Source organism: Crocuta crocuta, unplaced genomic scaffold, assembly GCF_008692635.1.
Source record: "Crocuta crocuta isolate KB4526 unplaced genomic scaffold, BGI_CrCroc_1.0 scaffold118, whole genome shotgun sequence".
NCBI classification, from domain to species: Eukaryota; Metazoa; Chordata; class Mammalia; order Carnivora; family Hyaenidae; genus Crocuta; species Crocuta crocuta.
This window is the reverse complement of record NW_027551558.1, coordinates 14,560,070-14,587,384: the sequence shown is the minus strand read 5'-3', so window position 1 is coordinate 14,587,384 and position 27,315 is coordinate 14,560,070. Positions and strand designations below refer to the sequence as shown.

Sequence of the window (27,315 nt, the reverse complement as noted above, 5' to 3'; positions counted from 1 at the left end):
TGGGGACAGTGAATGACGGCCCCTAGCAGGACACTAAAAAAGCAAGCAACAGAGTTCCCAAAATCTCAATGGAAGTATAGAGCCAAACAGGTTCACACAACCAATTCCTCTGGCATCAGACCCAGGTCCCCCCTTGGGGAGCAACAATTCCTTGAGGGTTTTTTCTGCCTTATTATTTTTTTTTCAAAAGCAGTAAGTCCAATTAATTCAGGGCTCCAGTTCTTCTCCTTCACTCTTCTATCTTCCTCCCAAGCCTCTCAATTTGGCTTCTTTTTCATGTCTTGAAATGAGGCACAAAAGCTTTTTTTCCAAAATGTAATCTCTCAGAGTAGCTGCACCAGACGGTGTCTTGGCCATGTACAACTGTGATCTTACAGATGGGATTTTAAAGTCCTATGAGTCATGGTGATAGAGAGAGACCCTGCTGCTCACTTCCAGACCCAAAGGGGCTGGCTCCGTGGGAGCATATGTATTCTGTTCTGGAAGCTGCCCTTGGTGTGCAAAAAATCGTATTTAATGCAGATTTTAGCAAATTTCTCACCAGCTATTTTTTAAGAGGGGAATTAAAATAATCCCACCCACCAGGCAGGTGGGCTTTCTGACTTGGTAGGCAGCTTCTAGCAGCTTCTCTACATGGTCCTCATTTACTCCTAGCTTCTGCCTTACTGGGAGATGACACCCCCTCCCAGCCAGCAAACCACGCACAGCTGCCTCTGTGTAGTCATGAACCATCGCTCTTTAATGCCACTTGAGCCAAACTCAGAAAAGTCCAATTTATAAGTAAAACGCAACTTTCAGAAAGAAGGTTTTTTTTCTTCTTCCTGCTGCCGTTACATTTGCCCTTGACTCTGATGAAATCAGGTGACTCCTGGGTTCCTAATTCTACCTCATGAGCAGCAGCAGACAGCATTCCTGAGCCCACAGGGGTAGTAAGGCTGCTCTGGAAGGACAAGGTCAGGTCCAGCGCAGACCTCAAATCATCTGAATTGAGCAATAGGACAAAGACCAGGCAGACCTGAGTTCTAGCACAAGGTCCCCTTTCCCTAATTTGCACTGTGGGCTCCCGCTAGTGATAAAATCTCTGTGCTGTCTATAAGAGGGGCACAATGGTTCCTGCCCCTGAGTGGGGCTGACTGTGGTGAAGATACACAAGATGGCAGAGCCAACAGTACCGGGAAATAAAGGTTCCACAGAACTACAAAGTATTATTGTAACAATCTGATGCTACAGGGAAGACTACAAACCCACAGCTGGTGTATGAGGTTGAACAGAAACTACATATCATCCAAGGGGCAGTCTTGATGGAATGGTTTTGTTCCTGAGAGGTGTTAATTAGAGAAAATGACCCACTAGGTCTTCTCAACCTGGAAGGTGAATAAGTTAGAATCCCAAAATAGCAGAGCTCATTATTGCCTGCAGTCTGATAGGCTAGTCTTTTCAGGCCAGGCTGAGCTGCCTTTGAAACCTGCCCCCTAACACCTGATTATAGGCTCTTTTCTATCATTCCACTGGATTAGAAGATAATGTCTCTGTAGCTAAAGCATCTGAGCCTAATCTGTTCCCCTTTCCCCCACCCTAAGCCTGGGGATGACACACAGAAAACCCTCAGGCCACACCTGTTGACCATCGGGACACACCATACTAAATGCACAGGACAACGGGTAGAATCCGTACACACTGCCCCTGGCCTCCAAGAGCTCCTAGTCTTCGGCCATGGGAGAGAGATGTCTAGTTCTCAGATGGCTGCAGGGAAATGCAGGAGGTGATAAACAAAGTCTGGTAGGAGTTTAGGAGGAGATATCCCTTCTAGTCTGAGTAATGAAGAAACCTCGGTGGAGGCATCACTTGAGCTGTAGATCTTTAAACCTTGCTCTCTATGGCAGCAGCCAGGCCCATATGGTTATCCACAAAGCTCAATCCTGGTCTTTGACACCAACTTGGGCCACTGGGGAATCACGACTCAGAGCCTTTGCTCTCTCACTGACCACCAGCACACACCCTACGTTATGGATCCCCAATGGAACAGGATTACTTCCCCCAGAAAATCTTGGGTGGGACTCTGATTAAGGCTTTTCTTATTTGTAAGCACCAGAAATCCACTCTGACAAATTTAATCATAAAAGGTTAACCTGATAGAAGAATAAGGAGGTAGAAGGATGTGGCAAGATCCAGAGAGAATGTGGCATTTTAGCAGCAAGAGGTCAGTTCCCTTTTCTCTAGATTCCACCTTTACAGTGAATCAGCAGCTTCTTGGAGTCTTGCCTATGACAAGTTTTAAATTCCTAAGAAAGAGAATCTGATTGCCTCAGGCCCCACCCACAAGGCAAGAGCATAGGGACACTCAATGAGATGCTCCACCTGGATGCAACCAGCCAGGAGGTGACTCTAAAGAAGGGGCATTTTGGGGGCGCCTGAGTGGTTCAGTCAGTTGAGCATCCAACTTCAGCTCAGGTCATGAGCTCATAGTTCATGAGTTCGCTGCTGTCAGTGCAGAGCCCGCTTCAGCTCCTCTGTCCCCCACTCCCTCTGTCCCTCCCTTGCTCAAGCTCTCTCTCAAAAATAAATAAACATTTAAAAAAGGGGGTGGCAGTTTTGAGCTAGGCAACCACACAAATTGGTGTCCACCAGACTGCTGAGGAGTTAATGAAAACTGAAGGCACACATGCCAGTAATTTCAGGCACTTAAAATCCATCCTCAGATTAATTAGAAGTACGTAGTATTTCGGTTGCAACTAGCTTTTACAGGCTCACTTTACAAAATAAACTTTTTGGGGCACCTGGGTAGGTCAGTCAGTTAAGTGCTCGACTTCTGATCAGGTCATAATCTCAGTTTGTGGGTTTGAGCCCCACATCCAGTTCTGTGCTGACAGCTCAGCGTCTGGAGCCTGCTTTGGATGCTGTGTCTCCCTCTCTCTCTCTATCCCTCCCCTACTCATGCACGCACGTGTGCTCTCTCTCTCTCTCTCAAAAATAAATAATAAACATTTAAAAAAAAGTTTTTAAGTATCTGGAACAGGAGCTTGTAATGGAAGAGTTTCCTGAAGCATATCTGCGATGTCACTGTCCTGACAACATAATATTCTCTGCTTCTAAAAAATACTTTTGAGAAATTATTACAGATGATGCCGACGTTCCCTGGGGAGAATCCAACATGCAGTTTTATTTACCAGAGTTAGTCTTGTCATGTTATGTTATTGCTAGAAGAATTCCGTTCAGGGGGTAACAATTGGGTTATTTTGCTTGTGTCTTTAGAAACTTTAAATTGGTATTGAGTAAGGGCTTAGATGTGTTTACCATTTTCCTCTGAGGCTTTATATTTTTAATTTAGTTGTTGCGCAAATGACTTGGAAAATCCATTATCCAGGGAATCTTCTTGAAAATCTTGGTTCACAGTATAATTCATAAACTCCTCACAGCTTCCTGGGTGCTCTGGAAAGTCTGTCTTGGAGCAGAGCCTCTCAAGTTGCACTCTCCACCAGGAGGGTTCCAAAGAACTGAGCTTTTTAAAATCAATGAGCAAATGAGAACTCTGCAGAGTGGCTCTCTAGAGTTGCAATATTTAAAAAAAGTTTTTAAACATTTATTTATTTGTGAGAGACAGAGACACAGAGTGTGAGTATGGGAGGGGCAGAGAGAGAAGGAGACACAGAATCCAAAGCAGGCTCCAGGCTCAGAATGAGCTGTTAGCACAGAGCCCGATGCAGAGCTCAAATCCACAAACTGTGAGATCGTGACTTGAGCTGAAGTAGGGATGCTCAACCAACTGAGCCACCCAGGCGCCTCTAAAGTTGCAATATTTGATGAAAGGGTGTTCTTTATCATTTTTTTGAAAGGGCTATCAAGTGACACCTGTAAGAGATACCTGAGCCCAAAAGAAAGGTACCACGTAGGAATACTAACCTTCCCTCTCAGGTGTCCTATCTATAATCAGCAGAGAGTCAAGTGTCAGGGACAAGTCACAGATATTTTATAAAGTGTGACCCATGACAAATAGAAGAGTCCATTCCAAAGTACTGAACCCACCCTACCCCCACCCCCACTAATCCCCGACCCAGGAAGTTAGAGTTGTCACTAGATGCAGCCAGGGTAGCTTGAATCTTTCACAGTAAGTGAATTATGAATACTTACTGTGTTCTTATCTTGTACTAGATGCTGTATTAGAATCATAAATATTTCCTTATTTAGTCCCAAAAACCTCTGAGGTAGTTAGTATCATTTTATAGATGTGAATGAAGCTATGATTGGAGGCCAGGCATTCTGGTCCCAGAGTCTGTACTCTTCACTGCCCCACTATGCTGCTTATAGAGAGAAGGCACATGCAATCGGTGATGAAGGCATATTCTACAAAGTATATAGCACCTAAGAGAGACCTTTAACGAGGGGTAGAATGTGACAGCAGAAAAGGGTGTGTGTTCCTGATGGCGGGGACAGTGTGATTGAAGGCAGAAAAGGGTGAGGCAAGTTCAGGAAGTACCGTAGCCTGATTTATCCAGGATGGCAAAGTCCAGTAAAAATATAAGGTCAGTCACGTGTGTAATTTTCATTTTCTAACAGCCACACTTAAAAAGTTTTTAAAGGGTGCAATTTTAACGACACGTTTTGTTTAATCCAAGTGTACAAAATATTATCATTTCAACGTTGAATCAGTATAAACGTTATTAAGGAGATACTTTATATTCCTTTTTCTTGCCAAGTCTTCAACACCTTGTGTGTATGGTACATGTACAGTGCATCTCGATTTGGGCTGTATTTCAAGCACTCAGTGGCCACTTTATGGCTGGTGGCTGCCTGATGGAGCAGCACAAGTTTACTGTATGGGTTACGTGAGGGGAACAGTGGGTGACAGGACTGACAAACGAAGTTTGAAGCCATATTTGGAGGGCCTGAATGCAGGGCTGAGGCATTTGTAGAGAGTGGACAGGCCAAGGGGAGGCACAGAAGATTAACCGAGCATAAGAGTAACATGGTGGGAGTTATCAGGAAGATTAATCTGGCCTGGTTAGGGGAAACCAGGGATGGGCTCAGAGGAAACCAACTCAAGCACTGTAGAATAGTCAGGCTGGAGAAAAGAATGCCCAAGTAAAGTGGCAGTGAGAAAGGAATAAAGGCTGGAAGCAAGAGACAGTATGAAGGTAGACTCTACCAGAGATGGGGTGTTCAATGGTAGACAGAGGAAATATTCATACAGGTACCTGGTAAATTCTCAAATAACAGTACAAGAAAAAAAAAAAACTGAGTAGTCGTTCTTGCTGAGGAGGACAGGGGAAAGAAAGAAACCCCAGCCTGGTAGTCCCATGGAGGAACAGGAATTTGAGCAGCATCTTTGAAGTTTAAGACTCTGAGCACATCCCTCAAGAAACTGATTGTCCCATCGGAAGGCTAGGTTTTTGCAAGAGAACCAGATGACTGTGTAGCAGAGTGTATCAACAACCCCCGAAAGAGACAGCACTGATGTGCTTTGTTTGGGGAAGGACACAGCACCGGACCAGGGATGAAGTGATCTATGTTCTGGTCCAGATCTGCCACTGAACTGCCACGTGGTTTCAGGGAAATCATTTCATTTTCCTTAAGATTCCTTGTCTGTAAAGTGAGGGGTTAGACCAAACCACTTGCAAGCAGCCTTTTCACTCTGAGTGCTTGAGTGTAAGACAGTGTTAAGAGGAGTAGTCAAACAATGAAAACCACCTGGACGTTTTTTAATGTTTGTTTATTTGTGTGTGTGTTTGTGTGTGTGTGAGAGACAGAGACAGAGACAGAGAGACAGAACGCAAGCAGGGGAGGGGCAGAGAGGGGGGTCGGACAGAGGATCTGAAGTGGGCTCTGCCTTGTCAGCGCAGAGCCTGACTTGGGGCTCAAACTCACAAACCGTGAGATCATGACCTGAGCTGGAGACCTGTGCTTAACTGGCTGAGCCACCCAGGCGCCCCTGGACATATTTTAAGAAGCATTCCAAATTATCTGATATAAAACTGAACAAATTGCATGTCCATCTAAACTGACTTCATATTTCAGGTAACATTGACATCTCAGCTCCCTCTAGGTAAATGCTGAAGACAAGAGGCTAATAAATGAAGACCTACCAGTAATGAAGTTACCAAGTAGATCAATGCATTTGAAAATGCAATGATTTGAAATCATTTGGAAAGGGGAAAGCCATTTTTATTTCATTCCAAGATGAAAGCAAGTTTATTATAATTATTGAGCAGCTCTGAAAACAACACAGAAATTCTTAAGTCTCTTGAATTTAGGACAAGTTCTTATGTAAAAAATACAAAAACATTAATATTCTTTTAAATAAAGTAATGCTTTCCTCTCCCACTTCAATGAGTTCATTAGGCAAAAAGGCTTTTTTCCTCCCTCTGATTTTGTAGTGTTTTAAAATTCAGGGTGTACAGCTCTAGCAATAAACTAATTGTCTGTGAAAGATGGATGGATGTTTGTAGCTTTCTTAAGTCGATAATATAGATGGCTCTTCTAAACAATTAGGGGGAAGTGAATGAAAATATTTCACTTCTGCTGTGCTGGGCAGAAGGACAGGGAAAGGCTCTGTCTGACAAGATGACCTAGGTCTCCACCCAGTCTCTGGGGACTCTGGATTGGTGCAGGACATTTTCGCTGGCTCTCATCTTCCTCTGGCCATGCTCAGCCCGCATGCTTCAAAGGGTGGTCCTGCCCTGGAAACCCTTATGCAATCTAAGCTCTTAAAATCCAAGGGGAGGTGGGGAACCTACAGTAGTAATTGACTTCATGCAATACCTATCTTTAAAAGGAGAGAGTATGTCAACTGAACTCTATTTTCCCTTCACCTAGGGAGTTTGCTATTTAAAGGCACCTTCCACGGAATCCTTTTGTAGAACAAAGAACCATTTGATAATGCAAATGTATCCCAATTGATAGGTTTTTATAAGCAAGGATTTCTAAATCTTGGGTTTCACTGAAGGAGGACACAGCCCTCCTGACTCTGAAATTCTACAGCTAACTTTATTTTGAGGGTTCATTAACAAGCCAGTGAGCTGGACAAACGTTCCTTCCAAGGTCATCTGTGTTATTAAACTCAGAAGAAAAAATCAGAGGGCTTCAAGCCCCACCTTTGAGTTTTCTGAAGGCACTAGGAACAATTAAGGAGGACCTGATAATGTGGCATTATCCCTCTTCAAGGTGACTGAGTTTATGTAAGTGCTATTTGCTTATCTGTAAACTGTCCCCTGGTGTGGAGTTCTCGCACAAAGTGCACTGGTGACTTGGCAATTGGGGTTGGCTGGGAAGGGGAGTGAGTCTGGGACCCAGGTGAAAGAGTGGATGAGAAGGAGCTTTGAAAGTGGGATGGCCTTTCTGACCAGTCTGACTTGAGGCAAAGAGGCCAAACCTTTACCCTGCATTGGCCAGTCACTGGATGCATGCTGCCCGGGAGAAAAGACATGATCTTGGGTGAGGTGGCAATCTTTGGCTGAGGGTAATTCCAGGGGAGCAACTCGGCTAGGAGCTTCAAGCTTCCCTTTCTTCCAGCCTCTGGTGTAATGAGAGCCTCGGTCCTGAGGGGTGATTTTAGCAGCCCACCACAGCATCCTCTACAAGAACTAACCCAGCTGTACTGGGTAGCCTCAGCACAGTCTCCATCTGGGCAGGGGGCCCAGTTTGAAAGTCAGAACCCAGCAGTGAGAGATACCAGGTTGAACCTAACCAGATAGCAACTAGGAACTGTTCTGGGTCAGCAGTGTCTTGTAAGAAGCAGGTATGTAGGAATCAGGATCTGGCGACTAAGGAGAAGGGTGGGCAGGGGCTCCCCTGCTAGATGGACTCTGGGGAGATCAGTCAGGCTGCAGGATAAGGAATCAAGGATAAATAAGCACCAACATGAGGTCAGCGGAAGCAAGTATAATTCAAGATACTGCAGGTGTACTCCTGCCCTCCAAATATTGTTAGGTTTAGTGTAGACAATGCAGAAAGACACAAGACTTCACTAGAGTCACGACCAATCACAGGATTCCAGAACTAGAGTGAGTGCTTAGTTCCAGTGCTAAAGGGATAAAGAATGCTTCTACATTAACTTTAACCCATAACTGGAAGGGTTGGGTACTTTCAGACAAGATTCATGAATAAATGGAGTTTTCATAATGGAGGAAACTGAGGCACGCTTTGCCATCCCGTCTAAGTATTTGTTTCAACATCTGTGGCACAGGTACTTGAGCAAAGTGGAAGCTGGCCATAAACTCATGCTGTACCATCCATTCATTTAAAAATCAAAGTTTCAAATCATAAAAAGAAAGACAGGAAGGAAAGAAGGGAGGGAGGGAGGGAGGGAGAGAGAGGAAAGGGAGAGAGAGAAAGAGAAGGCAAGAAAGCAAGCTGTGAAATGTAAAAAATACAAGTATCTGGATCGGTCCACACATACATGAACTTCCCTCTCATTCACTATTTAGGAGGCAGAGAAAACTCACCATCCCGCAAGCCTCACATTTGCCCAGAAGCCTGGCTCTTTACCACCATCTGAGCTGCATTGTTTGGGAGTGTCACACTCTTTGTCTAGGATATAAAAAGCTCTGCTCCTCTTTTATTTGTCTTTGCTTTATGAATAGCTTTGGTTCCTTTTTTTGACACTGGACAGCAGAGTGGCTGAACTGTCCTTGCCTTTGGTCTTTTTTTCTTCCCAGTTCTCCTTGGCTCCTGCTCTATATCAAATAACATTGATGAGGCCTTTCCACAGAGTTCCTGAAGTTCACAAAATTCTTGGAATACACAAAAAAAGAAGGAAGTGGGGAGGGAAAGAAAGAAAAGGGAACTCAATACATCAAAGCAAATTTTTTTTTTCTTTTTTGTCTCCCAGATGCAGAGGGTTAGGTCAATCACACTTCTTCCTGTTCACGCTGTTTTCAGTTATTTATTTTACCCCCTTCTCTCACTCCCTTTCAATTCACCATCGGCAACCATCCTAATACGTGCTCAGGTGTTTTCCCTTAAAATGTCTAATGTTTGCTGTGCGTGTATTTTAATTCTACAAGTCAGATTTCATATTACTTTCTTATTGCCCTAAGCACTGTGATTCTAAGATCCACACAGTCTGTTCTCCGTGCCTTTAGGCTTTTGCTTCTAATTGTTGACCTATTAGTTAGGTGTGCACTGTCCACACTACCATTCTCTCACTCAGTAATGGGCAGTTTGCATCCACAGCCAACTCTCGTGACACAATGCCATGAAGAAAATCCCTACACGGGTTCCCTTAAGTATCAGTGTCAGAATTTCTCTGGGATGTATACAGGAATAGAACTGCAGGGTTATGGAGACAGTTGTCCACACGGCTAAAAGTTTCTGGCCTCATAAAAGCACCCATTAGAGAAGGGAGCACCTTTAGAGGGAGTACATTCAAATGGTTATTGGCAAATCTCGGGCCACATGAAGAAATGTTTTTAAATGCAGGAGACAGGCATTTGAAGGCTTAGAAACTGCTGCCAACTGAAGATGAGTCGGGAATAAAGACAAGACATCTTCAAAATAAGAATGGAAGTCAGTGGGAAAAACAGCTTTGGATTCATGGAACCACATTCTGCACCTCAGTTCATGAGAAGACATCTGGTGTCAAAAAGCTCAGTACACCTGCGTCTCCCCACCCGTCTCCCCATTCTCTGGCCCCCAGGCCCCCGCCTACCACCGGCCACATCCACAAAGCTACCCACTGTTTGCTCAGTGGCTCCTTTACAGTGGGCACTTTATTCTTACTCTCATCACTGCTGCCTTTCCTGATCTGCCGCATCAACGTCAAGTGCAAAATTTCACCTTGCACCAGGGCTGGTCCGTAGTCACTGGGGACGGCCAGTGCGTGATCTACAGCTTCTCTCACTTCTGTCCAACCTTTGCTCCTCATCCCTCATCCCTCTATCAATCAAAAGCTCAGGCAACCTCCCTGGTCAAATATGAGCCAAGTGCTCTCCTGGGAGCCACACTATGCTCCCTTTTGGAGGAGGAGACTGCCTGCTGAGAGGCTCCAGCTTCTGGCTTCCATTTGCATGAATAAACAGCTCTGAAGGGTTCGTTTTAAGTTTTTATGTAAACATTCTCCAAAATATGTTCTGCACTGCATTATCCCCAGCAATAAAGATTCTGGAATCAGAATTTGGCTGTCAGTTTTATTGATGTTGCATGGGGTACAGTAGAATACAGCTTTCTCTTCTGGAAATTTATGGACTTTGGCAGTGCAGAGAGCAATAAAACTGTGTTTTTAATCAGTAAGCCAAGAGGACATGATTCCAGAAGAAATATAGGAAGCAAACATGCCATCGGAGGAAGATTTCTCCCCCCACTGTCCCTGTTCTTCTTGGATCCCCTGTTAAACAAGTTTCGGTACTGAACAACGTGCTTGGTGGGACTGTCTTCAGGAATAAAATCAGAGGACCAAATCTGGATTACCTCCTCTAGGTTGCACCATCTCCAAGAGACTGTTGAGCAGAAATATTTTTCTGAAATTAAATTTCTTTGCATTAGCCCCTAGAGAGGAAATGTTGGTAAGCTGCTTTGCAGGAGAAATTGTGAGAGGAGAAACAAGGTTACAATGCCTGTCCCTCCACCTTGCTCACTGAGAGAGAATAGATTACCTGGGTATATATCTGAAGGAAATAAAATCAGGATCTCTATGAGATCTCTGCATCCCATGTTCATTGCAGTAGCATTCATCATATCCAAGATATGGAAACAACCTAAGGGTCCTTCAGTGGATGAACAGATAAACTGTGGTAAATACACACACACACACACACACACACACACACACACGTTTTTCAGCCATAAAAAAGGAAAGCCTGGAGGGCATTATGCCAAGCGAAAAAAGCTGGAGAAAGACCAATACTGTATGGTATCATTTAGATGAAATCTAAAACAAAAGAAACAAACAAAAACCCAGCCAATTTCTTAGAAACAAAGAAGAGAATCATGGTTGCCAGGAGCTGGGGAGGGAGAAAATGAGATATAAATCAAAGGGCACGAACTTTGAGTTATAAGACTATGTTCTGGTGATATAATGTACAGCATGGTGACTATAGTTAGCAATATGGTTTTATATACTTGAAAGCTGCTGAGAGTAATTTTAAGTGCTTTCACCTCCTCTCCCCCAGAAAAGAAGAGTTAACTACGTGGGGTGACAGATATGTTAATTGTCTTGATCTTTGTAAAGATTCCACAATGGATGTGTGTATCAAATCATCACATTGTACACTTTAAATATATACAATTATATTTGTCAATTACTCCTCAGTAAAGTCGGGGGGTAGAAAGGAACTGGGTTAGGAATCACATATTTTGGCCTAATATCGCACCATAGAATGAACATTTGGGGCTCAGTCTGCTTGGTCATGTTACTTTGTTCAGGCTACCAAATCTCTTTGTGATCTAGTTCTCCTGCCATCGAAGGAAAATACCCACCTCACACCACTGTTGAGTGGATGAAATAAGGTTATAGGCAGGTGTGCAAAGCTCACATAGCACCTTATACAATAGCAAGTCCCTTCTGAGACTGCAAGACATCTCACTGATTAAACGCTCTCATGATGCAGAAGGTGTTCTTTCCTGGCAACTAAGACAGTCAGCTTCGTAGACACGTGAAAAGAAAGCACCTCCCACTTCTACTCTCATATACTTGACATTAACTTCCCACCTGAAATGTCCTTGTCCACTCCCTCTCTGCCAGTGCTTGGGTCAAAACCCTCAGCCACTGTAGATCCTTGATAAATATTGGTTGAACATTCATCCCTGCTTTGCAGATTCTTTCTTCTGAGTTATCTGAACCCCAGGTTCCTTTAGTGCATGTACATCATCCTGTTGTGCTTTTACTATTGGTAAGGAATTGCTCTTTTCTCAACTTTTACATAATGTATAACTTTCTATTCCAGAACCTAAATTGTTCCTCTGAATATAGGCAAGTGCCTGAAGGAAATGCTCTATAGATGTTCCCCCCAAATGGCAATGAGGTGCCCATGTGATTGAACCATAGCAGCTGACTGGTCTGGTTGGGAGGAAACTGAAATTGTGAATCTTTCTCCTGCCTGCCTGGTTTCCAATTGCATTTTCAGTCATTTTTTTTACTTTACCCAAGACAGTTTCTTTTCCATCTTCCCAACCAGTAGTTCTAGGCCAGCCTAGAACTACTTATCAACTATTTACTTGGTGCCAGGCCCTGTACTTTACATGGCTTATCTTGATTAATCACAACACACCCCGTGAAGTTAGAATTTTTATTCCAACTTTATAGATGAAGAAACTGAAATAGAGGGCTTAATAACATCCTCAGGATCACCTGTGGAGATGTGAACCCCAGTGCGTTTGATCCCAAAGTCGAGGATCTTAATACAAAATAACATATCTTTGATAAAGACCAAGAGAGAGTCATGGTACATCTCTTTACTGATGTAAGTTAGAATTCTCCACCTGAAACCAGTGGCTGGAACTCTGTAGACACACACACACACACACACACACACACACACACACACACACACACACATTTTATTCATGAACTTAAAAGGTACCCAATCTTAAATATTAAACTCTTGGCTTTCCTTTTTTCTTTTCTAGATCACTCACCTATCTCCCTATCAAACTAATCCCATCTCAAGCTTTCAGAGGACTTAATGAGGTCGTAAAAATGTAAGTAAGATACTACATAGCCAAAAACATTCATAATTGGAAGAATTAAAACTTTTGTAAGAGAAAACATAGTTGAAAGGGGATAATGCCTCTAGGAGAGAAATTGTGTTCAAGAAACCCCAGTATTTTTATCTTTATAACACAAATAATATCTAGGGACCTCTGAAGGAAAGTATGATTTCCAACAGTCATTAAGTTCCAAATAATTAACCTTGCTTCAGTGAACTGAATGCATTTTGATAAGTGATGATAAACTTCTCAAGTAGAAAAGAAAATAGATTCCAATCATAAAAATCCTCCTTCTGCTAGTGCAGCTATTCCCTTGCGTCACATTTTTAGATAACACCCACACAGAAGAAAATGTGTTGGAGGTTTATTGTGCATCAGAAGAGAAGCTTTATATCTGAAACAGAAGAAGTGTATGACAAAAGACAGTATTTAGAGCTATAGTGATAAAAGGCCTTTATCAAAAGTGTAAAGCAACCTGATGATACAGTGTGATCTCATATTTCTGTCAGATGTAACTTCTCCCTGGGTTTCAGCTGCCAGGGCCTAAGACACCACGCATGAGAGGGAACTTTCTCAGGAGTCCAGTATTCCAGTATCCTCCTTAATGTTAGTCTGAGTGAAAGGACCTCAAAGGCCACTTAGTTCCTAGAGAGCATCTCGGATCTTAATGCACTGGGCTTTTGAAGCAGATTTACATCTGTGAAGAAGATGCAGGCATCATCAATCTTAGCTCCTTGGGGAAAATTCGACTGCTCTTTAGGGTACTAACAAGCAATGAGGACATTAAAAATAATTCCTCAAGTATTACATAAATGTCAGTCTCCTTGAGCCTAACCCTTATTCTTCTGCTCTCAAGTTTAAATGTTGAGCTTTGATAACTTTTAACGCATTAAAACCTCCTCTTGAGAAAAGTAGCCACAACTAAATAAACAAACCAATAGGTAGGAATGAAATGAATCAGTTCAGCAACAATCCATTACTGTGTTGTTCATAAAAGACATTAACTGCCTTACACTCAGCCTTTCTGTGGGCTAAAGCTCTCAAGTCTGAAGGCTTCAGTGAATGTTAACCTTAGAAATACTCAAATGTACAATTTGCCAATTTGAGACTTTTTTCTCAGCTGGCAGCAAATGGTAGCTTATGTTGGGATTTTAGGGTAACATCGCTATCACCTGCATGCTTCAGATGGTATACGGCAAAGCTGGTTCCTTTATGTTCGTATCCTTTTTAAAAATCCATCCATTAATCCATTCATTCATTCATACTCTATGTACCAGGCAATATCAAGTTGCCACAGATTCAGAAGTGAATAAGATCCACATACTCCTTGTCCTCAATTTGCTAAAAGAATGAGAAAAACAGTCAAAGAAATAGACACAACCTAAAGGGGACACTATGTGCAGAAGTTAACAACCTTGCAATTACCTCAGAGAAGGATTCTGGGAAAAGGGTAAAGAGTTATGAAACAATGAACGTAACCCAAATGAAAACCTCACTAGAACGATGGAACTGGGGATCCAGACATCCAGATCCTGGTCCTGAGCCTTCCCATAAGCACTGTTTGCCTCTCCTCTGAGAGTCTCAATTTCCAAAGCTGTACTACAAGGGAATCTGCCTCGATTTTCTCAAAACGCCTGTCCCCTTCTAACAAGCTGTGACTCTTATGTCCTAAGATACACAGGCAGAAACCCTGTCACATGAACAGGGGTTACTGAAACCTGCATTTCTGCAGCACCTGGGTTATAGATGCCCATCAGTGCTCCGAAAGGGAGCTGGCAGCACTTGATGATACGAGAACAACTTAAGGAACCCTGTTCTTTTTTTAAAAAGACACCCTGGAGCCCCCTGTTGTTGGGTCACACCCACAGCTTATTATTATGCAGATCTGGTCATTTCTTTCATGTTTCTTCCTCTTTTTTCTCTCCCCTAGTGAAATCTCTCAGAGTGATTCTCTGGAAAAGATAGAAGCTAATGCCTTTGACAACCTCCTCAATTTGTCTGAAATGTAAGCATCAGCTAACAGATAGTTTATTGCCTACACTATTACCCTCGCTGGCTGGAGCCTACTCAGTATTTGTATTCAAGCATCTACTGCTAGGAATCCAAGAGGAAAAGACTGCAGCAATTACTAGGTCTGGGCAGGCACTAATTTCTCTCACTGCAGTGGCCTGAAGGTTGCCATGGTGACAACTGCTTCTCCCTGGGAGCTGTATAAACTCTGAAACATCACAACACAAAGTTGGAAATTAAAATTGACATTGTGGAGTCCTGCCAAGTAGCTCTTACCTTATGGAAGGGAGGGTACGAAGCACTTGGGGTCGTGGGGAAATCAGAAAGGGAGCTTAGAGATCATAAATTAGCACATTGGGGACTGTTTGGGCATCTTCATTTATTCAGTAAGTGATTCTCAGAAACCCACCATGGAAAAGCCCTGTGTGGGACATGTGATTGCTGTTTGTTATTCTTACTGTGATGTGTTAGAATTGATTCTTAAAAACAGTCCTTTTCAAATTATCATTTTCCTCCAATTTACAAAAAGATGGGTGAAGACTGGCTCAATTCAGTTTTCAGATGATGAACCTATGACCCAAAGAGTTTAACTGACTTGCCTGAAGTCACACAGCAGTTAGTGCTAGAGCTGGGGCTAGAAACTGGTTCGTGTAACTCCTAAGCCAGCCTTCTTACTGCTGCCTCATTTGACTCAAACCTGAGCTTGTACAAACTTCCCCTGCACAGGAGTTTTCAAAGTTAAGGGAAGGGGAAGGATGTTAGCAAGAAACATTTCCTGTGCACTTGTCCCTGGCATTCATTTCCTCGAGGTTGTATAAATCCTCACAGCCATGCTGCAAAGTGGGGTAATTATCCCTTTTGTTCAGGGGAAGCAATGGAGGCTCAGAGAGGGTCAGTAATTTGACCATTGTGGCACTGCAGACAATGGTAGAGATGAGATTCCCACCCCAGCCTGTCTTTCTCCAAAGCTCATGCATTTTCCACTACACTACAAGGCCTCCCTATAAATAGTCCAAGTAGCAATTATCTAAAGAGAATAATTGATTGATAAGTATGTGAGTACCCACTACATGTCTAACCAAGGGTCAAATGCTGCTGGAATACAGAGGAGGCAAAATACAAATCTTCCCTGGGAGATGACAGTACAGTCAGGGAGGTGAGACTAACTCACCAACCAATTATGGGGAAATCTAAAATAATAAGTATTCAAATGCAGATTTATAGCCTGGGCGTGGCTGTGAGGTAGAACTGGGGGCTAGGGGAGGAGAGAGGAGGTCATTACCATTATAGATGACAGTCCTATCCCAGACCTAGAGATCTGTAGTTTTAACAGACTTTCCAAGTGATACAGAAGCACAGCTTATACTGTGAGCCACCAGAACAGCTTAAGATAAATAAATTGCTCGTGATGCAACAGAAAGAAAAATAAAATGCTCTAAGGGAAAGTTTATAGACCTCTCCCAAGGAAGGCCCTGAGACTAGGATGTTAGCTCCACACAGGCTCTTTTTGTTCACAGCTGTATCCCCAGTACCTAGAACAATGCCTGGCACATGTAGGTGCTTAGTAAATGTTTGTTGAGTGAGTGAATGTAGGAATGTGTGGTTTCAGGTCAGACTCCCAAAATCTTTAAGAGGTAAAAGTTCCTTCCACCGTATCCACATGGCCCATAACTGCTTGACTAAGTTGTTGTAAAAATAATTACACCAGAACATCAATCACCTCTTAAGAAACTGAGTGGACATAAAAGATGGAAATAGGCACCAATGGTGGGTAACTATAGTAAGGGAGAATGAACACTAGTCTCAGAGTCAGAAAACCTGAGTTCCCTTCCCAGTCGTGCTACTTCTCAACTGTGTGACTACAGACATATCATTCAACATCCTGATTTCATCGACTATAATAAGAATTGTTAACCCTGGTTAACACACACATTTACTCCTCAAAAACTACCCTATGGGGAAACCGAGCTTTAAATGATGTATCCAAGGTCATACAACTAGTTAAAACCGAGATGTAAAACCAAGCTGGCTCCAGAGCCCATCTACCTAAACCATACACTATATTTTCTCTATAGAACTAGAACAATTATCATTTCTTCAGGTGGTTGTTGCATGGGGTAAGAGAATCAAAGGCATTTATTGGCCTTTTATTGAATCCAAAGGAGACAGGCAACTGTGGCTCAAAGGGTCAAGTCACTGGAGAAGCAGGGAGAAGGACAAGCACACCACTGTGGAGTTATGGCTGTACTTACATACTTCATGAAGCCCGGCCTCGTACATTATCTCTGCCTATTCTATTACTCACTACATACCAACCTACGAGGTAGGAAGAATGCATAGTATGATTGTATTTTTATAGAAGGGCATACTAGCTCAGGAAAGTAGGAGGCTGGGCATCACCACACAATGAATTATTTATAGAACGGGTATAAAATCCCCCAAATCCAAGCCCCTGGATTGATCCAAAGACTGAACGCCCATCTGGATAACTGGCAGTGCACCTGCCAGCCCAACATGAAGAGGAACAGTTTGTCTATAAGGGAGAGTAGCCAATTTGCTCATTCGTCCTGGGAGTGGAATATCCCATCACCCCCAGTGTGCAGGCTCCACCGTCAGGCAGGACCTACTTGGCCAGGACTTCTGGAAGTTGGTGCTGCTTCACAGAGTGAGGTTGGAACAGACTCCCAGGTATGATGTTTACACCTGCCTCAGCAAGAGGGTGAGAGCAGAGGTTCCTGGCAAGAACCAATTGGCTCCCACCATGCAGCTTCCTTCCCCAGGCTCCCAAGAGCTTCTCTCAAGCATATGAAAGTCACTTGATGTTTGTTGGTGCCATTTTCAGCCAGCATCCTCTGGTGACCATGGTCTTGTGCATTCCAAACAATACACATCTGTTAAACTGCTGCCTCTCTCTTTACAGACTGATCCAGAACACCAAAAACCTGGTGTACATCGAGCCTGGAGCATTTAGAAATCTCCCCCGGTTAAAATACCTGTGAGGATTTCTCCTTTTTGAGCAACTGGGGGGGAAATTGGGCACCTGATGAAATGTCAAAACAATTAAAAAATTGGGAAGAATTTTTTAACCATATACTTAGCATTATTTGCATGTCTGCTTTCAGCCTTCTGATTAAGATTTAATCAGCATTTCTTGTCGGCCACCAGGCTGGGTGCTTCCAAATCCATTGAACTGGCTCCCGACCTTTTCACTCTCCAAAAAACACACAAGAAGAATATCACTCCCTTTGCAATGATTTTCAAAACTAACATTGGACAGGGTGGGGGTACTCATGACACTTGAGAAAGGATAAATCACAATCTCTAAGATGAGGTGGTGATGAAGACAGAGCTCAGGTGAAAGTGCAAGAGGCACTTCTGATCTGACAGCCATCTCTGGTTAAGAATTACTGATTTCTTCACCTCATTTGTTCATTTATTCAATGAGTGTAAACTTTTTAGGTATTGCCTTGAGGTAGGCGTTGTGCCATATAAATGAAATCATTATGTTCTATTTCCCTTTAAATCTTAAGTCTACTAGTTAGAATTATAAGTTGAGTACCACTTGTAAGCCAGCACACTCAGTGCCTTGATAGCAACATCAAAATTCCTAAAACTTGATACAATCTATAAATTGATCACTATGAATCTTCTCACATGCCAAAGAATCACTTGTTCACACAGAAAAATTTAAATCCCTCTAACATAGATGTTCTCTCTCTCTTCTTCCTGGTAAGTTAAATTTCATAAAATCTTCAGAAGACAGAAGTCCACAACCCCCACCACCCCAAAAAAACAAAAAATTGGAGAGAGTTGGAGGACAGTCTTGCCCTGGAGCCTTCTCCAGGAGCTGCTGCTGGCACTAGCCTGGCTCTTTTGGCAGCTCTAACGCTGGATGATTCCTAGCCCAGGTGTTCTGCTTTCCCAGGCCTCTGATGGTCTGCAGGACATATAAGCATCTGCAGTATCAACCACGTTGGGAAAAACAGAAGAAAATCCCAGAACCAAATTTGCCTACTATAGTCCCTCGTTATCTAAGAATCACTGTCTTTATTAAATTGCATTTTTACCCCCCTGAAGAGTGATATTCCCCCAACCCCAGGACACATTGCTGTCTAGGCTGCACTGCCATCACCAGCCGCAGACACGGCAAGGATTCAATGCGGTCTGGAATTATGGGTAAGAAGGAGAATCAGAAAGAACCAAAGAGAAACCTGGCTCCCTTTCTCCCATTGCCACCAGAGTGCCAGGCAGTTCACATCAGTTTCTGCAGCCTGATAGGTGAATTTACAATTTGTTTAGGGGAGGGGTGGTGCCTGGGTGGCTCAGTTAAGTGTGGAGCCTGCTTGGGATTCTCTCTCTCTCTCTCTCTCTCTCTCTCAAAATAAATAAATAAACATAAAAAACTCATTTAGGGGCAATCCAGATGCCTGGATTCCTCTAAAGGAGTACCACTCTTGTGTAATGAAATATCCTTCAATTAACCTATCATTGAACCCTCTCTCTTCTTTGAAGTTTAAACAAAAAGTAGGAGGAAGAAGAGCCTTGAGTAGCTCCAATAACCGAAAGAATGTTCAATGATTTCAGTAAGTTGTAAGAAAGAACTCCCTGAACCAGTAGGTAGCTAAATAAAAAAAAAAAAAAAAAAANAAAAAAAAAAAAAAAAAAAAAAAAAAAAAAAAAAAAGATTTTTAATAATGAGGGATATGGATTTCTCACCTGGAGATTAATATTCCTAAAGTCCTTGAGTTAAAACCTGTTCAAAAGTAGAGGGATGCTTTCTGGAACTATCAAGAGCAAATTCCTGAAAAGGAATGGAATGGAATGGAATACAACAGAAAAATGCAACTGATACAATAGGAAAAGACAGGCTGGAAACGAAAATGTAAATGAAAAATGTAAATGTAAAAGTTTAGTCCCAGCCCCCAGATCTTTAAATAGGAGCCTTAGAGCAACTTCTCTCCTAGTGTTAGGGGCTTTAAAATTCTGATAACCTTCAACAGCTAAAAGTGCTACCAATAAAGTTAAACTCAATATTTTTTTAATGTAAAAATAGACTTTGCAAAGTGCCTTTCTACTGCTCTTATCTTTATGCCTTAATAACAATCACTTTTACTCACTCTCTGCCCACACCCCAACCCTGCCCCTAATCACAGGAGCATCTGTAACACAGGCATCCAAAAGCTTCCAGATGTTACGAAGATCTTCTCCTCTGAATTTAATTTCATTCTGTAAGTACTAGTCTGATTGCTATGCATAGCAGTTTCCTATTTGCAGCTAAAATTTGGAAAGTAAATATTTCTCATTTTATTCCTCAAGGGAAATTTGTGATAACTTACACATAACCACCATACCAGGAAATGCTTTTCAAGGGATGAATAACGAATCCGTAACACTGTGAGTAAACTCCCAGATTCATGTTCTGCCGTACAGGCTCCTGCTATTCTCACTTCTAGTTTGAGGTCAGCTCTTTCTCATCTTTTACCACATTCCTCATTCGCTGGTAACAGTCTTTATGACCTAAAATGAATGGTAAGGGTGAAAGTAGTTGCATGGGATTACAGCTGGGTCCTGTGTTCACACACCAACCAACCGACCCATTCAGTTTAAAGTTAATGAGATGGACCCTGAGGATAAACAGTGACCAAATTTCCAACTGATGAAATTGTTCATTGCATCAGTGGAACGCTCTGAAGCTGGGAAGAGACAGCCTGGAGGGAAAAGGCTGCCCTAGTGCAAAGAGCACAGACATTTTAAGTTTCAAATGAGAAGAGTTTGGAAAGATATTCTCCAAGCAGGTAGCATAGTCGATTGAGAGATCTTGCATTCACTCACTCACTCTCTCTCTTCGTCTCTCTCCGATGTTTTACTTTGTTTCTGAGGAGCACCATCTATACCCATTCCCTACATCCCTTAATACTTGAAAATAATGTCTTTTTATCTGATAATCACTCATCAGGCTACCAGGCCCTATCCCTTTGATGCTTTTTCCTAAGGCCTTGCTATTCAAGGTATGATCCATGGGCCAGCATCTACTCTATCTTCTAAGATCCAGTTAGACATGCAGACTCTCATGACTCGGAACTACAGACTTGGAACCTGCAAGCCCCTAAGTTATACGTATGCACATAAAGTTTAAAGGGCACTGCACTAAGATAACCCAGACTATTCTCTTCCACTGTTCAGCTGCCTGACTTGCTTCCCTCTGAGATCTCTGCCATCTTCTACTGGGGCACTCACCTTTGCCCTACCATTCAGAAGAAGCAATCTGGGCTCCATGTCTCTCTCCCTTATAACCAAAACCCAGTGACCCATATTCAATTCTTCTCCCCACACCCATACCCCTCTCACTTTTTCTGTTTTGGTTACAGCTCAAAGCCGGGCTGTCATGAGTCAATAAATGAGCTTGCCCTTAAAGAAAGAGCATTCTTGGATGACCCCAAAATGAGGAGGTAGTTGTGAAGCAAGAGAAGAAACCATCTCAGAGGACTCTCTTTTATATCATGGATTCTAAATATTGGCATCAATGTACATTGCATTTGTATAGTACTTTTTACTTTGTGTAGTTATCATTCTGCACATATAATTGTCATACTACAAAGCAGTAGCCAATGTAGCCCCAACTCAGAGTATTCAGAGTATTGCAATCAAAGAATATGGAGCAGCAAGCAAAACAAAGTTTTTTCAAGATAATTTTTTTACTTGCAGCTCTTGAATGCCAGGGAAGAGACAGGAGACAGGAGATCCTAGAAACTCTTCTCTACAGTCTTTCTGCTCCTCCACTTACCTCACACCCTATAGCTCTTCCTGATCTTTATAAAGTATTTCCAACTCACCGTTGCAAGTATCGAGAAGTACTCATTTATCACATCCCCTGTCAGAGACAGACCAAAGACTGAGTGGGGAGTTACTGCAAGCCTCAGGACTTGGGGTCCTCCTGTGTCTTTATTGAGAACACAAAAGATGTAAGATCCACGTCCCCAAGAAGCTCAGAATCTCAATTATGAGGAAATGGAGAAAGTATGGGGCAAACATGAAATGAGGAAAAAAATAATACAAACTAGTAGCTATTCACTGTGGGAGTCTGTATTACACAGAAATGAGATATCTTGGAGAAGTCCTCTTGGGCTGAAGAAGCCAGAGGCAGCTACACAGTGGAGCTGAGACGTGAGTTAGACCCCGTAGTATCAATAACAATTATATGTGTAAATGTGATAATAGCAGCTAAGGCGTATACAGCACTTAGTAAGTGCCTGCCCTGTTTCTAAGTACTTTTTAAAAACTCATTTACATCTCACAACAACCCTATGAGGTAGGGATTTTAGGTATGGAAGCCATGGCACTATGAGGTTAGGTAATCTGCCCAAGGTCAAGACTTAGACTCACTCTGTCTTCAGAATCACAATCTTAACCATTACGTGGTCCCACATACCAAGAAAAGGGGAGTGAGTGGTCCAAGTAAGGGGACAGCATGAGTAAAACCATGGCTGTGGAAAAAAGGAAAACAGGATGTGTCTTACTTCTTGGGAATAAATGTCCAGCTAAAGAAACAGGAAGTAGGGTTAGATAAATGACAGGGGTGGGAGGGACATTGGATTACTGAGTCTTGAAAGCTGGGATACAGGATTCAAAGCTGAAAAGTAACTCTGATGAAAGTAGTAAGAAGAAGTAACCACCCAACAGAGTAGCTTTTATTCAACCATCACAAATATTCAAGACTCCCTGTGAGTTTGACCTAAATCTAAAAATAATCAGGAACCAATTGGAACTTCTCCCAAATAAACATAAAGCCATTGGAACGAAGTAGAAATGGGATGAAAGGACAGAAGATGTGGAGAATGAACAACAAGAAAACAAATGTTAGGATGATCTGCAGGGTTCTGTGAGCTCCTAGGATGGGACCACCCTTCCAAAATCAAGGAACAACAAAAGACTCCTTTCACACATCACATTTCAGCATGTGCACATGAGAGCTGCACAGTATTTTTATTATGGGGCCATTAACTTATGTTAGGTATGAGTTTAAGAAGAATAGTGCCTACCAGCAGGGCATAATTGCCCTGCCTTTGAAGTTCATGAGGACTGCAGATCCACCTCTCCTAGAGGGCCCCGGGGGCATTTTGCTTCCATCCCCTCCTCACTCTCAGCCCTTCATCTGGAAGGGGAGCAATTAGTCATTTGCCTGGCACTTGTTCTCAACTGAATGGGCCCTTCTGTAAGTAAAGGATCCTGCAGAGCACCCTGCTGGAGAGAGGGTATTACACTTAAAGAGGAAAGCCTTATTTTCTCAGCTATAAAGTTCAACTCCCTAATTAGAAAATAATGAAAGCAGGCCTTCTCTCTTCATTGTTAGTAGCATTTGAAATTTTGCTTTTTGTGGAACCTTTCTTGCCCTCCCCCCACCCAAATCTTTACCAACTGTGAGCTCATTTAATGAAAACAAAACACTTCACTTGATGCTGGAGACGCTCAGTGGGGCTAATGCTAAAACTATGCATTATACTCTTAATGTCCCTTTATAGCCACTTTGGCTTTTCATTAAATCTCCTCAAGAGGCCACCTTGAAATGTACCCCCAGATGAGCAGGATTTGGCTGCATCGCACCACCTTTAAAATATTTTAGGTGACTGGTCATACCAGTCTCCAAAAAGAGACAACTTTGATTCATGTCTGAACTCTACAGAGAGAAGGAAAGGTCATGGCAACTAATTTCCTAAGGCCCTTCAGAGAAAGAATGCCTGGCAAAGGATGACAGGTTGATCCAGGTTGCCCCTGTGATAAGCCACACTCAAGAGGCTGCTGGGTGTTAGGACAGAAAGCCTGGATTCTAGTCCTGGCTCTGTGTCTAATGAACCTTAGTCAAGTTACACCACCCAGACAGGCCTCTGCCTCTCTGTATCCAGTGGGATTACTAATACCTCTGGTGCAAATCCAATCATGTCATGTCAACTACACAGCACCGCCATGATTAAAAGCTAATATTCAGCAAGCCACTTGTTTTAGACCATCCTGTTTCATCTTTTTAAAAATATTTTTCATTTGAAAATTTATTTAATGGGCAAATGGAGTCAATGGATGCTGAAACCATCAGATGAAGGATTATTGGCCAATGGGCTTGCCATATTAACTCAAAGCCTCCCACCATGCTTTATTATTAATGACAAAAGGAAAAATCCATTTTTTATCCCTCCATTGATTATTCAGTTATGTAGGGTGTTACAAAATGGAAATTTTAAATCTCATCATTCTTCCACATTTCTTACCAATGGTCTTTCATAAAAGAAGAATCCTCTCTTTTTCTCTCAGTCTTGTTCTTTTTAAATATAACTGTGGAAGTAGACTTTTCAAAAAATTTTATTCAATATATTATAATCCATTATGATAATAATTCACATGAACTTCACTGAGGACAACTTGAAGGGAAACATAACAATCAGTGCTGCCAAAAAGCAGGAGGTATGCCCACAGCAGAGAGAGGGTTCCATTGCCATTGGGAATGTGAGCCCAACAGAAATGGGGGAATTCCGATGAATGTTCAAAACTAGGGTCATGGTAGCATATAGAGATTGGCTTGGTGACAGTGACTGGTGACAGTTACCCATACAATCACTGCCAGGTTATCCACTAAAGAAGTGTCTCCATATACTTCATACCCAAGAAGTATTCAGATATAAAAGGACTGCAGCAAAATACCACAGGGAGAAGAAAGTGGTGAGTTTAGGATCCCTGTTCTTTACGTGGGCATTTGTATAGCCATTTGATAAAAATGTGCTTATAGATATACCACCATAGGGCATATTTTCTGAAATAGGAACCCTGAGGCCACTTTTTGAGACCCTGCAGATCTGCTAACATAAATTAAGCTTCTTCTTTAAAATCATCCAAAACCTAGGTGATTACATGATCTAAAAGGGAACTATAGCAGACCATTTAACACTGTTAAAAACCCAGAAAGGCTTTTAGAGCCCCAGGAATATTAGGAGTTTGTTTTAAGGTGGCATTCACAATTAGAGTATCATCTGTGATTAAGTTCTAAAGCCTGAATCTTATTTTGAATAAAAAGGTGACATTCTCCCCTTTTGAGTCACAATTACTGGCATTTGAATAGAGAACACAGACAATGCTTTAAAGTAAGGTGCAGCTATTGTAACGCAGGAGAGGGGGAGAAACCATTTCTGTGCCTGTGACTGCATCCTCAAGGGAAGGGAAGCCGACCTCATTTAATTCTGACACCATGATGTCTTGGGGAAAAAGTTATCTGAAGTGACTCTCCAGCTGTTTTAAGGGGCATTTTAAAGCACTGTGCAGGCCTGACAGCATGAGGCCTCCCACTCACATTTGTAACTCCTCCAAAGTAAAGAAGCCACTCTTTTCATCAAAACAAGGCAACACATTCTATTGTGTGCGACTGCTAAGAACAAAACTGAGGAGCAGCAGCTAAAATGGAAACAGTGAGCCCCATCCTTTGGGAAGTCGGGACAAGTAGGACCCAAGCTATTAAAAAAGAAAAAAAAAAAAGACATGAAAAATGTCCCAATACAAAAATGTCAATGATGCCAACACAGACCAAAGGTGTTTGAGGACCTCTGGAGACTGACTACATGTCGGGCAGCCCAGGCCACTAAACTGACCTCGCTCCCCCAGGAAAAGGAACGTCCCTACCCCACTGAACAAACAGTTCAATTAAACACATTCCTGCATTTCATGGAAATCCTGTCCAGAGCATGGCAAGGGAAACCCCTGCCCTCTATTCTGGTCAGAGTGGTAGAGGCTACTACAAAATATACTAATACTAATACTAATACTAACACTAATAATGGGAACACATTAAGCATTTACTGTGTTCCAGGACTTATTTCTAAGTGTTTAACACATGTTAAGCATTTTGATCCACACAACAGCCTTTTGAGGTCAATATTATCATTATCATCCTTATTTTCAGATTTGGAAATTAAGACAGACAGGTGAGATAACTGCATAAAGTAACTCAGTTAATAATTAGCGGAGCTGGAATTCAAGCCCAGGCAGTGGGGTCGAAGACTTGCACACTTAACCATGAGGCTTCACTTCAAGAAATAGCATTATATGCTCCACAAAAAAAAAAAAAGTACAAAATTCTAATATATATCCAAACCAGGATAAGAACAGCACATAAAAATGATGGAGAATGTATCCAGACAACTGCCAGCAGCTTTGCTTTGCTCAAAACAGAGTAGGAGCTACTTTTTCTTAATTCACTATACATGTAACTCCATCACTTAGAAGGCAGAGAAACTGGTAAGGGGACTCTGGACTCCATTCTATCCAGCAGACTATCTGATCTGTATATGGAAATGGTGAGAGCTATATCATCCAATGTTGTACCCTAGGGCAAGGGCCCCAAAGTGACATGGCCAAGGCTCACTGGGAGAGCTTGTTATAAAAGTACAAATTGCTGGATACCACTACCAGATTCTGATTCCATAGATCTGCAGTGCACCTGGTCAGTAAGTCTGAGTCTGCATTTCTGGCAAGCAGCTCCAGTGGATTCTGAGTCAGTAGATGAAGGGGAATGCTTTGATAAACACTGGCTTAGACTCTGAGAAATCCAATTTCAAAGAAGTTCTGAGAAAAGAACAATATGATTCCTTTATCTACAAGAGATTGCTATAAAGGAATTCAAACTCTTATGTGACAAACAACTGCCAAACAGTAATATTCTAAGTGTAAAATTAAAAAAAAAAAAAAACATTGCAGTGGGATTGAGCTGCTAAGGAGGCAGGAAGATTGTGTGCAACTGCACGAGACAACAGGACAAACCAAGTACCTAGCCCCTTCAATTCTGTAATATAGATGAGGAAAAATCCATTACAGAATATAGTTAAGAGCTCCTTTGTGAAGTTGTAAATTCAGAATTCCAGAAGAAAGCACATGAGAGCAGGAGAAGCCAGAGAAGACTCTTTCTCACGTGGAAGGGAGAGGCTACTTACTGCTCCACCAGCCTTTTGACTGAGCTCCTGCTAGGTAGCAAACATGAGACACCTGGAGGTTTTACAAAATGAATGAAATACACTTCCCCTGTTCACTCTTAACGTAAATTAGTAAGGAGACTTTATAAATTATTTTGTAATCTCTGTGTTTTCTGAATTCCAGTGTTCAAACATCATGCTTCAACCCTGAGTCCTGCTTAGATTTATTTAGATGCTGGTTTGTCTCAGATGGGGTGTGGTTTGATAGAAAGAGACCCCCGCCGCCATATATACACTACACGCATACGCCAACGAGACGAAATTCCATGCTTGTTTTATTTAACAAAGGCTAGAGGAACCTTGCAGACAACAGCCACCTGGAACAGGAACAGTGGGGAATGTATCTAAACTGTTTCTCAAGTCACACCCACCAGCCCATCCATGACGTGGCCATGCAACTACCAGCAGCACCATCAAGGGAAGCTAGGGTCTTGCCAGATGCTGGAGCTGAACTTTATGTTATACTATACCTCTTTCTCACTTGAGTATTACATCATTGTTCATGAAGAACTTACATAAATATTTCTAAGACTGTGGCTTTCACACTTGCCTGGATGGCTATGATTAGAAATTCACCTTACATACACTCATTTCTTTATTCAATTCACTTAACATATACTTACTGTAATCCTCCCAAGTGCCAGGCACTATTCTGGATGCA

General features: G+C 42.3%; 1 protein-coding gene across 1 annotated transcript in view; it reads left to right on the top strand.

Annotated features, from left to right (window-relative positions):
* The first annotated feature begins 7,517 nt into the window (after positions 1 to 7,517).
* Positions 7,518 to 27,315, top strand: part of LHCGR (luteinizing hormone/choriogonadotropin receptor) — a 40,472-nt gene continuing 20,674 nt past the window's right edge. Inside the window, exons 1-7 of the mRNA XM_077749201.1 lie at positions 7,518 to 7,655; positions 9,632 to 9,810; positions 12,559 to 12,630; positions 14,570 to 14,644; positions 17,570 to 17,644; positions 19,803 to 19,877; positions 19,966 to 20,043. Of these exons, the coding sequence (XP_077605327.1) occupies positions 7,518 to 7,655; positions 9,632 to 9,810; positions 12,559 to 12,630; positions 14,570 to 14,644; positions 17,570 to 17,644; positions 19,803 to 19,877; positions 19,966 to 20,043 (692 nt within the window). The remainder of the gene's footprint in view (positions 7,656 to 9,631; positions 9,811 to 12,558; positions 12,631 to 14,569; positions 14,645 to 17,569; positions 17,645 to 19,802; positions 19,878 to 19,965; positions 20,044 to 27,315) is intronic.